The 14,324-nt window shown below is 55.2% G+C and overlaps 1 protein-coding gene across 2 annotated transcripts; it reads right to left on the reverse strand.

The window, feature by feature from the left end:
- Positions 1-6,851: 6,851 nt before the first annotated feature.
- Positions 6,852-14,295, reverse strand: SNRPD3 (small nuclear ribonucleoprotein D3 polypeptide). 2 transcript variants are annotated; one of them, XM_018045026.1, is made up of 4 exons: positions 14,177-14,293; positions 12,171-12,314; positions 8,607-8,799; positions 6,852-7,083 (listed from the first exon to the last, which is right to left on the reverse strand). In XM_018045026.1, the coding sequence occupies exons 2-4, from the start codon at positions 12,294-12,296 to the stop codon at positions 7,022-7,024; spliced, it is 381 nt and encodes a 126-aa protein (XP_017900515.1). In that variant the 5' UTR covers positions 12,297-12,314; positions 14,177-14,293; the 3' UTR covers positions 6,852-7,021. The 2 variants fall into 2 exon arrangements, with proteins under 2 accessions (XP_017900515.1, XP_017900516.1); XM_018045027.1 differs by having other exon boundaries at positions 6,976-7,083; positions 8,536-8,799; positions 14,177-14,295.
- Between the last annotated feature and the right edge of the window lie 29 nt (positions 14,296-14,324).

Genomic DNA, 14,324 nt, shown 5'->3' on the forward strand with positions numbered 1-14,324 from the left:
TATAAAATCTTTATGATAGCATGTAGTCTTTTCCTCTCAGCCTTCATGCTAATATTGTCATGCGCTCTACATTCACACATCAAGAGGATGAGATGGCTGGATGGCATCACTGACTCCACGGACCCGAGTTTGAGCAAACTCAGGGAGATGGTGAAGTACAGAGATCTTCACTTCTTTGTGTATATCCAGATTTCCACGCGCTTTAATTTCCCTTTTGCTAGAGGAGTATCCTTTAATGCTTCTTGTATAGCAGGTCTCCTGATTATTTTCAGCCTTTGAATGTCTGAAAATGATGTATTTTGCCTTCGTCTTAAAAAGTGATTCCTCCAGGTACTGAATTCCAGACTGACAGCGTTGTGTCAACACTGTGAAGATGCTGTCCCACGCTCTTTCTATCTGTATGGTCCCTGTGAGCAGAGCCATCCCGCTCTTTCTATCGGTATGGTCCCCGTGAGCAGGGCCATCCTCGTTTTCGTTCTTCTGATTATCACAGTTCTTTTTTCTCTAGCAGTTTTGCACTTTTTCTGTGTCTCTCATCACCTCTCCTTCGGAGACTCCAACTACTCATATATTCAGTTCAGTTCAGTTGCTCAGTCGTTTCCGACTCTACAACCCCATGAATCACAGCACGCCAGGCCTCCCTGTTCATCACCAACTCCCGGAGTTCACCCAAACCCACGTCCATCGAGTCAGTGATGCCATCCAGCCACCTCATCCTCTGTCGTCCCCTTCTCCTCCTGCCCCCAATCCCTCCCAGCATCACAGGCTTTTCCAATGAGCCAACTCTTCGCATAAGGTGGCCAAAGTACTGTAGTTTCAGCTTTAGCATCATTCCTTCCAAAGAAATCCCAGGGTTGACCTCCTTCAGAATGGACTGGTTGATCTCCTTGCAGTCCAAGGGACTCTCAAGAGTCTTCTCCAACACCACAGTTCCAAAGCATCAATTCTTCGGCACTCAGCTTTCTTCACAGTCCAACTCTCACATCCATACATGACCACAGGAAAAACCATAGCCTTGACTAGACGGACCTTAGTCAGCAAAGTAATGTCTCTGCTTTTGAATATGCTATCTAGGTTGGTCATAACTTTTCTTCCAAGGAGTAAGTGTCTTTTAATTTCATGGCTGCAGTCACCATCTGCAGTGATTCTGGAGCCCTCCAAAATAAAGTCTGACACTGTTTCCCCATCTATTTCCCATGAAGTGATGGGACCAGATGCCATGATCTTCGTTTTCTGAATGTTGAGCTTTAGGCCAACTTTTTCACTCTCCTCTTTCACTTTCATCAAGAGGATCTTTAGTTCCTCTTCACTTTCTGCCATAAGGGTGGTGTCATCTGCATATCTGAGGTGATTGATATTTCTCCCGGCAATCTTGATTCCAGCTTGTGTTTCTTCCAGTCCAGCATTTCTCATGACGTACTCTGCATAGAAGTTCAATAAGCAGGGTGACAATATACAGCCTTGACGTACTCCTTTTCCTATTTGGAACCGGTCTGTTGTTCCATGTCCATTTCTAACTGTTGCTTCCTGACCTGCATACAGATTTCTCAAGAGGCAGGCCAGGTGGTCTGGTATTCCCATCTCTTTCAGAATTTTCCACAGTTTATTGTGATCCACACAGTCAAAGGCTTTGGCATAGTCAATAAAGCAGAAATTGATGTTTTTCTGGAAGTCTCTTGCTTTTTCCATGATCCAGTGTATGTTGGCAATTTGATCTCTGGTTCCTCTGCCTTTTCTAAAACCAGCTTGAACGTCAGGGAGTTCACGGTTGATGTATTGCTGAAGTCTGGCTTGGAGAATTTTGAGCATTACCTTACTAGCATGTGAGATGAGTGCAATTGTGCAGTAGTTTGAGCATTCTTTGGCATTGCCTTTCTTTGGAATTGGAATGAAAACTGACCTTTTCCAGTCTTGTGGCCACTGCTGGGTTTTCCAAATTTGCTGGCATATTGAGTGCAGCACTTTCACAGCATCATCTTTCAGGATTTGAAACAGCTCAACTGGAATTCCATCACCTCCACTAGCTTTGTTCATTCGGGGACCAGAGGAAAAAGACCGGGGCGCGCGGCCGGGCCCCCAGGAACACCAGCGTGGGATCCCACCGCCACCCGCACGCGAGGGCGGTTCCGCGACGCCTGGGGCGCCGGCCAGCCCCGGCCATCCCCGGAGCGTGGCCCACGACCCGGCCCCGCCGCCAGGGCCGGCGAGCTGTCCACCCGTCTTCCGCCATCCATCCGCGACAGGTCTGTCTTCCATCTCAGTCTGAACCCCGAGGCTCGACATCCCGGGGATGAAATCTTCCCATAGTTTGAAATTTTCCCATAGTTCTTTTTCCCCAGATTTATTTCTGGCTGTGCTGTCTCTGCAGCGCTCCGTTACTGCGTGTGGGCTTTCTCTAGGTGCAGAGCATGGGCTCTAGGGCGTGGAGGTGTCAGTAGTTGCAGGGGCTCAGCTGTCCCTCGGGAAGTGGGATCCTAGTCCCGGGACCAGGGATTGAGCCTGTGTCCTCTGCACAGAATTCTTAACCCACGGGCACCACGGAAATGCCCTTCGAACCCTGCTCTCTGTATGCTTCATCTCGTACAGTTTCTATAATGTGAGCTGTGCTCAGCTGCTCAGGCGTGTCCGACTCTTCGACCCCGTGGACTGTAGCCCACTAGGCTCCTCTGTCCATGGAATTTCTGGGCAAGCATCCTGGAACGGGCCGCCACGCCCTTCTCCAGGGGATCTCCCCCACCCAGGGATGGAGCCAGGATCTCCCGCGTTGCAGGCGGGTTCTTCACCAGCTGAGCCTCCGTAGCTCTGCCCTAACACTCACTGACCTCCTCTCCTGCAAAGCCTCATGTACTACGGTATCTTAAGTTCAGCGAGAAACTGCTCTCTTCCTTCTTTCTCCTTCCACTACACCCCTCTTGTCCTTCTTCACAGACCTTCCATGTCTTTGCCTTTTTGAACACACGAAGAGCGCACACCACCACGCCAGCCGGCTTCCCTGCTCCTTCTAACACGCGCGTCCGTTTTGATCTGCTCTGAAGACTCTCATTACGGGCTGTGCTTGCCTGCCTCTTTGCATGCCTGGTGATCCCTGAATGGACGCCAGACGCTGCGAATTTTACTTTGTAAGGTGCTAGATAGTCTTATGTTCCTGTAAATCTTTTGGGGCTTTGTTGAAGAATACAGTTAACTGACCTAGACACAGCTTGATCCTTTCCAGTCCCGTTTTTATGATTTGTTAGCTGGGTCCACAGCAATGTTCAATCTAGGGCTCAAAGTTCATTTATGAGGCAAGACTTTCCTGGATACTTCCAACCACCTTTATTTAACTCACCCATCAAAGCCATCACCTGCCGTGCCAGGCACCACACAACTGGAGACCACCCCTATAGCCCGGAGCCCTCTGCTCTGTTCACATCATCCAATTCCAGATGTCCTCAAACCGGCCTGCCTTGCCTCACCTCTGCTCCCCCCGTGGAACCCACACGCAGGCCCTGGGTCATGCCTCCCCTCCCCTCCTGTCCTTGACCCACGTGGGGTTTCCTCGGGTGACCCCGTGCATTATGGCAAGGCCCTTGCGCTTGGGGAGTGTCGTCTCCACGCCTGACACCTGTCACACCTAAAAGAACACTCTTGGTCTAACAGTCTCCCCACCGCGGTGCGAGTCAGGTCTTCCTCTGGCCGGCTGGAGCGGGAACCATCCCCCGGTCTGTGGCGCCGCGTCTTCCCCATAGCTTCCTTCCTGGCCTGTCTCCTCGGTATTTAAGAGGAGCCTCTGCAGCCCCCGGGTCCTCTGTGGGGCTTGCTTCTCCCTGCTGTTCTGCCCTCTGAACCTGAGCTGCCTCGGGGTCTCTGGACTCAGCTGGCCCAACCCAGGAAGGCTGCAGCTCCCCTCGCTGCCGCCGCTGGGATGCTCTCACCAGGCGGTAAGGCCACCTCGTGAGTTTCCCAGCTCTCGGGGGTTACTCTCCTTCAATGCCCTGAGTTTTTTTTTGTTTTTTTTTAAGGCATGAGGGTAAGTTTCCATCTTGGCCAGAAGCAGGAAAAAAAAAAAAATCCTGCGTGCTTTGTTTCTTTAAGCTTATGAAATACTCCGCAGGCGTGTGTGGAAGCAGAGACGGCATCAATGGCTCACCGCAGTCTGCACCTCCCGGCACAGCTAAGAGGCTGGAATCCCTCTTAGGCCGTGGCCCGGTGTCCCTCCCCGACACCGCCCTTGGACCTGTGTCTTCTTTACCATGCCGTGTTGCTTCCAACCTTACTGTTTTTCTTAAACTGCAATTTTCTATTAAAATTTTTTTTAATGTATTTTAACTTTTGAGGGTTGTGCAGGATGTGGGATCTTAGTTCTTTGACCAGGGATTGAACTTGAATTCCCCTGCAGTGGGAATATGCAGTCTTAACTACCGGACCCCCAGGGAACGGTGGAGGTCCTATTAACAAGAAAAAAAAAAAAAAGGAAAGAGAAAAAGAGGAACCTTCCGAGGATCAACTTGGAGAAATTTACAAAAGAAGACCAAAAGAGCAATGGGGGGGTTAGGGGAGGCAGGAAGAGAAAGCACAACAGGCAAAGCCCTGAGATCTGACATCCGAGTAACAGGAGCTCCAGAAAGAACACCCAGAAAACCAAAGGAGGGAAATCATTAACAAGAAATTCAAGAAAGTTTCCCAGAAACGAAGGACTGAAGTCCGTTCTGAAAAGGCTCATTCAGCAAGAGCCCAGTGCGATGCACCCACAGACCTTGGCTGGGGCACGGTGGTGTGGATCCCGGAGCCGGGAGAGAGAGTTTCGTACAAAGGTCAGTGCTCAGAACAGCCCCGGACTTCTCCACTGCAGCACAGTTTCCGATGGAAAGGCAACAATGCCTTCAATATTCTAACGGAAGCGAACTCCCACCTGGAGTCTCACCCTCAGCGGAGCATGAGAGGAGAAGTCGCTTTCCGACACGAGCCCCTTCTACAGCAGAGGTGGGAGGAAGAGGTTACAAACCACAGGAGACCTCAAGAGGAACGCCCGTAACAGCAAGGCCTTAAGCGCAAAGGAAAGCCAGTCCATGGAGAAGAGACTGACCAGACAGGGGGGATTAATGTCTTTAGACAAGTCTGGGGTTGGACTAGCAACAAGCAGACAGAAAACGAAGCAAGGAAGAATGTCCTGGGTCGGCCAAAAGGCTCACTCATCACGGAAAAACCCAAACCAACTCCTGGCCGACCCAACAAGAGGATTATTAATTCTAGGAAAGAGAAAGTTCTGCACGAAAGCGATCCCATCTACCACCTGGCTCAGCTGCAATCAAACCCCGGGCCCTAATCCCTAATAAAAGAAACACCGACTATGATCGGGTCAGAATTACAGTATCAGGGAGACGGGCCACGGGGAGCACACGTCGGTAGGCAGGTCGGAGAAGCTGAAAGGTAAACGCCTGAAACGAAACGTCAAGGAGTAGCCACACAAACAGGCTTAAATGGAGACACGGAAGCAAACACAGACAAGCAGCCCGGAGCCGAGAGGGCTGGGGGAGAGGCGGCGCAACAAACCTCCCAGAGCCACCCGCTCTTTCAGTGTGAATAACTGATCTTTTTTCCTAAAGTCTGGAACACAAAACTGTTTATAAAGCTGTTTTAGGGTAACTTGATCGTTTTATAAAACTTCCAGGGAACTCCCCGGCAGTCCAGTGGTTGGGCCTCAGCTGCCGAGGGCCCAGGTTCGATCTCTGCTCAGGGAACCAAGGTCCCATGAACCATGGGGCGCGGCCAAAAAAAGTTAACGCTCACATAAAACAAGACACTCTAGACCAGGCTCAGAACGTGGGCTTGGACAGGCTGAACCGGAATCACTGAGTGGGGACCGCAAGGGCACGGCTCCAAACAGGTTCCGGAGCCCCCATCTCCAGGGGAGGCGCTGCGGGAACTTCGGTCGTCTCCGCGTGCATCTCAGCGGACCTGTTCCTTTTCAGAAACAGGTGTTCCTTTTCTTATCAGAAACAGATGAACTCCTGGTCGCGTCGAAAGCAAATTACCTCCTTCCACTGGGAGTGCGCTGGAAGCTGCCCCCAGCCACCCTTCGTTGAACTTATAGGAGGAGCTCTGGGGGGATGGTCCTGGGAACTGACCTGCACGCCGGGCTGGCCCGAGGACTGCCACCTCGTGGCCGTGCTGTGACCTTGGGACAGAAGCTCGCTAGGGTACCTCCACCTCCCCCAGCACTGGGACATCTGTCCAACAGGCACCATTCTAGGGCTGACGACCGACCCCCTCGCCTCCAGTTTCTGCCGAAGCTCATCCTACACAGGGCCCCTGCCGGCCCCTCTCCCGTGTCCGACTTCTCCACGCTGCTTTTCCAGTTCAGGGCTGCCGTCAGCTACCAGCGCCGCAAACCCCGTCTCTGAGTCAGCAGCCGCCGCTGTGCCAGTACACACCGAGCGCTCTGATGAACACACAGGACCCTGCCCCCCGGGTCAGCGCAGCACTGCTTAGGAAGCCAGGGCTGCAGGAGCCACAGGGCTCTCTGAGTGACCTCGTATTAGATTACTTCTGCTAGGTGCTGAGTCACTGGGGCTTGCAGGCTGTAAGCTCTGGGTCTTGGTTTCTTTCCCCACAGGCAGGACCTGTGTCCCGTTGTTTAAGCTGAGCTGACAGTGCTCCTGAAGAGGCTGCCGCGTGCATGACTGCGTGCCAACAAGGGAACCTGTGCGCCCTCGGAGCCCCTCCAAGTGCTTAGCCAGTGCCGGCCCCTGCGCTCATCAATAACTGCGCTACTTCAAACTGGCGCTTCCCCAGCACACCTCCCAGGGTGTCAAAGCTTAAGCGGCGGCCCAAGCAAACACAGCAAAAAAACTACAAAAGGAACAGAGTCCTCAGATCCTCAAAAAGAAAAAACCACCATGTTTATTTAGTTTAACATCTTACCCACATCTAAAGAAAATGAGGTCAACGGATAACCTAGGACATATACATAGGCACGCACCCCGACCCAGATAACCTAAAAGAAAAAAAAAAAAGCAAAGTTCTGTCCAACAGATAAAATCTATCTTCGCTTCTGGAAGATGTTTCCACGTCCCATTCCACGTCCTCTCCCTCTCGCGGCCACTGAAAGGTAGGGGAGAGAAAAGACGAGGCAGGTCGGTGCGGACCCTCACCACCGAGGAGCCAGTCCAGCAGCAGGCCCGCCCGCCACACCTCACGGGGAAAGCGCCCCCGGGAGGGGCGGGTGGCCAGGCAGAGCTGGAGAGGACGCCCTGAACCTGTCTCCTGGCCCAGCACTGCCCCACCAGAAGCTGGGGGCAGGGCCTCGCAGGGACGGTGGTTTGGGGGGCCCGCCTGGGAACCAGAGAAAAGATGAATTCTCAGAGCTGCCCCAGGGTGAGCAAACAAAACACTACAGATGCATTTAATTCACACGTAAAATTCCGAAACAGATGTTAAGTGTTAACGTCTATTAAATCTGGGTGAGGATTCTTGTTCTCTGAGCTGTTCTGCACGTGTGAAATGTTTCTGAATGGGGGCTGGGGAACCACAGATGAAAACCCCAAACCACCCCTCGATGAAGACCGCTGTTCTGAGACTCAGGTCCGAAGAGGGGACCAGTGGCTTTGAAGAAGGGAAGATACCCTGCCGGCCTCTGGACTCTCCTCTCAGAGCCTGGAGCTGACCCAGGAGGGAAGGCAGGCTGTGAGAACCTGGGGGCACCGCCTCCTAGAGCCCCGACAGAGATGGGAGGGCAGCCCCGAGGAAGCGGAGCAGCAGCTGCAGCTCAGCCTCCGTACCTCCCCCCGGACGGAGGGCCAGGGCTCCAGTCCCCGCCGGGAGGGGCGAGGAGGCTCCCTAACCGGCTCTCCTGGAGGGCATCTGAAAGGCCCCTTGGAGCTCCAAGGCCACCCGAAGTGGGACAGGCCTGCTGCAGTTACAGGCCTGGGGGCATCCAGGGACCTTCTGGCTCTTTATCGATAGATACTCAGACTGCTCCTAACGACTCACTCGCTTCCTAGCTGATCAACACGGCAGAACTCTTCAGGACCCTGACCCTGAACACTGAGTGGGCTAACCCAGGGAAAACGATCAGGCCGCGTCACTGGGACGACCACGTCCCACTTCTGGAACGCAGCAAAGGAAATTCGCATTCGGCCTCCTTTAACGGGTAAAAGATGGCCCCAGACGGCTGACTTCCCATCTGAGAGCGCCCCTCCCCACACCACCTCTCTCGCTCATGCTGGGCATCAGGAGACACCCCAGCCACACAGGGCCCACCCTCCCAGCCCTTCAGGGCCCGCGCCTCCGCTCAGCGAGCAGCGCGGGGCAGGCTCCCCGCAGTCACCACAGCGGACTCATCCGCTCTCATCTGAGTCCGTCTTTCTTTAAGGAGCAGCTGCGGATCTTGTGGGCGTCCTGAGTGGGGGCGAGTGAGGCAAGACCGAGAAGGCAGGGTCTGGGGGGTCCCCAGGACTGCGGGGCAGCGGTGTGGAGCCGGCTGCCCGGCCACAGGGCCTCCCTAGCAGGCCCCGGCTCGTCTGCCCAGCGCAGCCCTGCGCCCGCAGCACCTACCCTGGGCCTTCAGGATGGCCGCCTTGCCGCCGTGCGCCCGCCCGGCGCAGCCCCGCGCCCGCAGCACCTACCCTGGGCCTTCAGGATGGCCGCCTTGCCCCGGCCGGCGCCCGAGCCCTGGTTCTTGTTCTTCATGCTCTTCAACATGGGCGCGTTCTTCAGCATGTCGGGCAGGATCAGGAAGCGGATCTTGCTGCCCCGGATATACACCTGCTCCAGCTGGGCCACGCGGCCGTCTCTGTACGTGACCGTGATGTTGGACATCTGCAAGGGAACCGCCCTCGTCAGCAAGGTCGGGGCGCCGGCAGAGAGCAGGGGGCGTGGGGGCAAGCGCTGGCTGGAGTGGGGGAGACCAGAAACGCAGATGCGTGTGTCACAAGACGAAGCCGGGGACTCCAGAGCGCCTGCGGTGTGTGCCGGAGCGGGGCTGCGCCTCGCGCCTCGCAGTACGCGGGTTCCCACTTCAACGGATTGAAAACCCAAGGCTGAATGGCCAGCACGCAGAGATTCCTACTTGGAACCAGGGCCTGGCCCCCAAGCCCCAATTCTGCCATCCGCAGCCCCCTGTCAGCGTGTGCCACGTGTCAGCCTTGCGCACCCCCGCATCGGGCTGCAAAGGTGCCCCGAGGGCCGCGAGCGCTCCAGACGGGGTGCCGCCCACACCTGGCGCCCGTGCCCAAACACAGGGCAGGTGTGCAGCGACAGCTCGCACGGGGACCACACAGGACTGAGGAGCAGGGCCGTCACTGCAGCTACGCGGCCCCTCCAGCCTGTGGGCAGACGCGGATGCCGGCCGCGGGCGGCGGGGGTGGCCAGGGGAGAAGCCAGCCAGGAGGCTGGCCGGCCGTGGGAAGGCAGCAGAGACGTGCCCGTGCCAGTGCCGACAGGCACCACGTCTAACAGCAGGGCAGCTCACTCTGCCAGCCTCCTGGGCGGAAAGGGAGCAGTCTGTCCACAGCGGGTCAAGCCCACGCCGCACAGCGGAGCGCTGTTCCCTGCTTCCTGGCACCTGCCGTCTCCTGACCCCGACCTGCTCTTCCCTTCGAGTGCTAACTGCCCCGCCCCGGCCTCTGCTGGAGCCCCGGCCTGCAGAAGGGGCAGATGCACTCGGAGCCGGCCTGCAGTCTGCTCGGGGGGCTCTCTGCCGCAGGCCGCGTCTCCTCCAGCCCACCCTGAGCACCCGGACAGGACGTTCTGGAAGATCAGCGACACTCAGACTGACTGCTCTCACACAGCACGTGTCCGGGCTGAAGCCTGCTCACGTCAGGGGCAACGATGACGGCAACGGGTCATAGCCTGTCATACACACACGGACAGCGTGGGCCCACGAGAACAAACGTGGGATACACGGAGAGGCCCGCTGAGCAGGCCCAGAGAACACAGGGAGTTCCGTGCGGGAAGGAAAGCGCTTTTGCAACGGTTATACCACCACCAGGACTCAAGCAAGAACCTTCACCGGGCGCGAGGCAGGGCTGGCCACCGGGAGACCACTGAGAAACAGAACGTTACCAGGTATGTATTAAAGAACCTCCCCAGGAAACGCTCATCAGTCACAAAAGGAAAAGGAACAGGCCCTGAAGGGGACACACACCACCTCAACCAGAAGATCAGGTTCACCTCAGGACACAAAAATCACAACACCCCCAAAAGCATGACCCAAATGAGAAAACGTCAGAGAAGCCCTTATCAAAGCACAGCCTAACAAAACCACCAGCCTCTAGTCTTCACCAAGTCATCAGTGGCGTGAAAAAGCAAGCTTGGAGCAACTGCTACACGCACTGAGGGGTCCGGGGCTGGGCCATGAGGGACAGCCTGCACGCCTGAAAAACCAGAGGCGCTGCAGGTGAAAGAACGGACCCCACGCTGGGGTGCCTGGCTTAACAGCACAGCGGGAGGGAGCATGGGCACGCGTGAAGGGGGCTAGGACCGCAGCCCGCTCCCCAGGGGAGCTCAGAGAACACCGCGGGGGGCTCCTACGGCCAAGATAACAGCCCACACTGACCTGTCACCGAAGGGGTGAGCGTGCCAACACCCGCAGAGCATCACTTCCACGGAATTCATTAACCATCACCTTCCCCGGCAAAACGTCTGGGAATCACGCTGCTTTAAGTATAGTGAAATTCTGGACTTGGTCCTTACTTTTTTTTTTTTTTTAAAAAAAGGTAATATTTACTGTGCTTTGATGATCACAAACTTAACACACGATTGTCATTTCAAAATGAGAAAAATATTTTTAAAAATTTTAAAATGGAAAATGGCACCCCACTCCAGTACTCTTGCCTGGAGAATCCCATGGAGGGAGGAGCCTGGTGGGCTACAGTCCATGGGGTCGCAAAGAGCCGGACACAACTGAGCGACTTCACTTTCACTCTCAATCACATATAACTTCTCACTGAAAAGCAACTACTCACGTGAGCCTTCCTCAGAATCTTTTCAAAGCATTTCAATGTATCATTTACAGCCTGGTTCTCGTCTTCATAAAACTGGGAACACTATGGAGTCCTGTATCTCCCCACTTATGCCAGTGGCATTTTACCACATCAAACACTCCTCCACACCATTTTACTGGATGAGTGATCCTCTTCACAATGTGTACTAGTTTGGGTGATGAACAACGTTGGCTGAGCTGAGACTTCCCCAGGGCAGCGCTGCCGTCGGAGGCTCTCCTAGCCACCCGCTCCTCCGGGTCAGACCCGCGCCCTACACCGAAAGCTCTCCTGCCCCTGCCCCTTGACCCTCTGCAGCTGTCAGCTCCCCCAGTCAATCTCTTGCGGAGTTAACTCAATCCGCCTTTTACAGATGAACAAACAGGTAATTAACATTCCAAAGCCAGCTGAAATTCAAACCCACATCAGATTCCAAAGCCCAAGCTCCTAAACAGAAACTGCGTCCCACACTCTGTAAAGTGATGCTATACGAATTCACGCGCCGTGGGAAGGGAACCGCACCAAGCAGTGGGTCCAACACGTCTTAGCAGAGCGATAGTCAGCAGGTGAGTCCCGTAATCTTATTCTTTCCATTTTATGGATAAAACTATCACCCAAACCTGCTTGCTTGGCCAAGTATTTGCTCTAAGTGCAGTCACACGAGGTGCTTCTGCTAGGAAAATGGCAAACACCCACAGTATGTGAGTGGAAGATTCTGCTAACTGCAAAGCATTGTGCAGACACGCTGTGCGGGGTCGGGGGAGCTGAGCCTGATGGCTCCACTGAAGGCTGTGCTGCTGCTGCTGAGTCGCTGCAGTCGTGTCCGACTCTGCGCGACCCCACAGACGGCAGCCCACCAGGCTCCCCGTCCACAGGATTTTCCAGGCAAGAGCACTGGAGTGGGCTGCCACTGCCTCCTCCGGAAGGCTGTGCTGCTTCTGTTAAATGGGCCCAAAGTCCGTGAGAAGACGACCACGGGACTGGGAGCAGCGGAGGACGAGCAATCTAAACAGTCAGATTCTAGGTTTCATATTCTCAACCTCCAAGTGGCTCTCACTGATGCCCGCCTCTCTGGCACCTCTAACAGGGCCTGGCACGGCTTAGGCACTCGGTGAACCACCGCTGAGCGAGAACCTCAAGGAACCCCAGCCGCCCGCGCCCTGCCCTCCGAGGCTCGGGCCCACCCCGGCCCCGCGCAGAGCAGGGCACCTGGCAGTTCATGTTGTCCTCCGCCTCGATGAGCTTGCCCCGATACACCTCGCCAGTGTTCGTCTCACACGTCACGATGTGGCCCTCGGCCTCGTGGAGGACTTTGATCGGCACTCCGATAGACATCCCGGCAGGAAGAGAGTTCTGCGGTGAGAGAGAGACAGCAGTTAGCTCGTCTTCCGAAGCCCAAGAACGCACGTGCAAACACCACAACCCCTCAAGGCTGACGCTCTGGAAAACTCAGCAAAGTTGCCAGAGGTGCACTAGTTTTTTTTTAGCTGAATTCTGAGCTTGAAGGACCCATCTGGCAAACACGTGCAGGATGTGAGTGGGGAGGAACGGGGCCTCAACAGGGGGAAAGCTAACGGGAGTGAGCTGTCTCCCATCTTCCTTCCACCACAGGTCTCTTGAGTGTGCATGTTAAGTCGCTTTTCTGACTCTCTGCGACCCCATGGACTGGAGCCCACCAGGTTCCTCTGTCCATGGGATTCTCCAGGCAACAATACTGGAGTGGGCTGCCACGCCCTTCTCCAGGGGGTCTTCCCCACCCAGGGATGGAGCCCACGTCTCTTACATCACCCGCACTGACAGGAGGCCTTTTTAACCACTAGTGCCATCTGGGAAGCTCAGAAGCGGCTGTGCGTTTAATTCAACCCATTAAGCACTCTGACCGTCTACTTACTTCACCATTAAGCTAAAGAGAAAACATCCAAGTGTTCACAAGGTGACGACGTGCTACAAGTGGGAAACGCTCACCCTGGAGGGAAAATACAACCACGGAAAACCCCGACTTGATCTAATTAAGAGAGGAAAAAAAAGCAAGTGGATTTTTTTCAATCCCAAGACGGGTGTATAAAACGAAAACTTCTGTAAAATGAAATGCTTTCTGCTCCAGTAATCAAGCCATGTCGCAGCCATTTGGTATTCCAGCCTTCCAAATGCAAATTTTTAAGCCCAGGTAAAAACCATACTGGCTTTTTGGCAGCTGTCCGTTACTTCCTGCAAGTGCTGAGGAGCTGGGGGATGTGAGAAGCACAAGAGGCGGTCCCTCGTACCTTAACTTTAGGGTAAAGGAGGAATTAGGCTGTGAACAGCCGAAGAGCAGGGATTGGCCCCAGATAGCTGAGACGCATGTGAAAGGAAAGGTTCCAGGAAGCCCGGACTCTTCCATCTTCCCAAAGAACAGAAAAATATTGAATCTCTTCAGGCAGGAGATCTGGTCTCCATTACTCAACAGTCATCTTTTAATATTCAGATTACCTGCCCCTTGCTGCAAACTTCTTTGTAGCCTGACTCCACCCCACCTAACATTTCTCTCTCCCAGGGGTCGCCTGAAATCCTGTCTTCCGGGCTCGGAGTCCTCATGATTCCCACCGAATAAACCTAATTCTCGGCTTTCAGGTGGCGGTATTTTTTCGGTTGACAGGCAGCAGGAGGTCGGAAGAGAAGAAAAGGACCGGGAGAGGTTAGGAAAAAACAGGTTCCATTGCTGAGGACAACGCTGAACCGCAGCTGGGGGAACCGGGGCAGCACAGAGACTATTCCACGGAAGGGCAGCCGGAGTTACAACATGCCCGCAACACGATTTAGACAGAAGCAAGGAAATGTGATAACCTGTGTTTCCAGCCTTAGGGGATCAGGTCCTGGAAGGGGGAGGGAGGCAGAGATGCCAAGGGCTTTGAAAAGAAATCGGCCAGGTAGGGATCTGGGGGGAAGGTGGCCACCAGCCAGGAACGATCTCAAGACCACTGCCGGGATACTTCGAGAAACACCGTCCTGGAGAGGTTCGGAAACCGAAGAGCAAGTACTTCGGGGAAAAAGCTAACGAACGCACCTCCAGGCGCTTGTGAGGCGCCGCTGGGGGTCTGGGGGGCCCAGCTTCCCGCGGCTCTCCCTCCACGAGCACGGCAGGGCTCCTCGGCGGCGCGTCGTCCTCCAGCCCCCCGGCCCCCCGCGGGACCTCGGCCTAGCCCTCGCCCTCCCCGCACCCCCGGCTCTGTCCTCACCGGCTCCGGGCTCCTCTTTCAGAGGCGGCAGGGCAGACGGAACTCTGGCGACTGCGAAGGCGTGAGGGCGCGAATGGCGGGCCGCGCGCTCCCAGAATACCACGCGTTCCCAAAATGCCTCGCGCAGGGCCCGCCCCCTTCCTTTACC

This window comes from Capra hircus, unplaced genomic scaffold (assembly GCF_001704415.2).
Source record: "Capra hircus breed San Clemente unplaced genomic scaffold, ASM170441v1, whole genome shotgun sequence".
NCBI lineage: Eukaryota > Metazoa > Chordata > Mammalia > Artiodactyla > Bovidae > Capra > Capra hircus.

Coding starts and splice junctions, on each gene's coding strand:
- SNRPD3 (XM_018045026.1), bottom strand. CDS start 12,296: ATGTCTATCGGAGTGCCGATCAAAGTCCTCCACGAGGCCGAGGGCCAC. Junction 8,800..12,170: donor AGGACAACATGAACTGCCAG/GTGCCCTGCTCT, acceptor GTTCCCTTGCAG/ATGTCCAACATCACGGTCAC. Junction 7,084..8,606: donor GGCCATCCTGAAGGCCCAGG/GTAGGTGCTGCG, acceptor CCTACCTTTCAG/TGGCCGCGAGAGGGAGAGGA.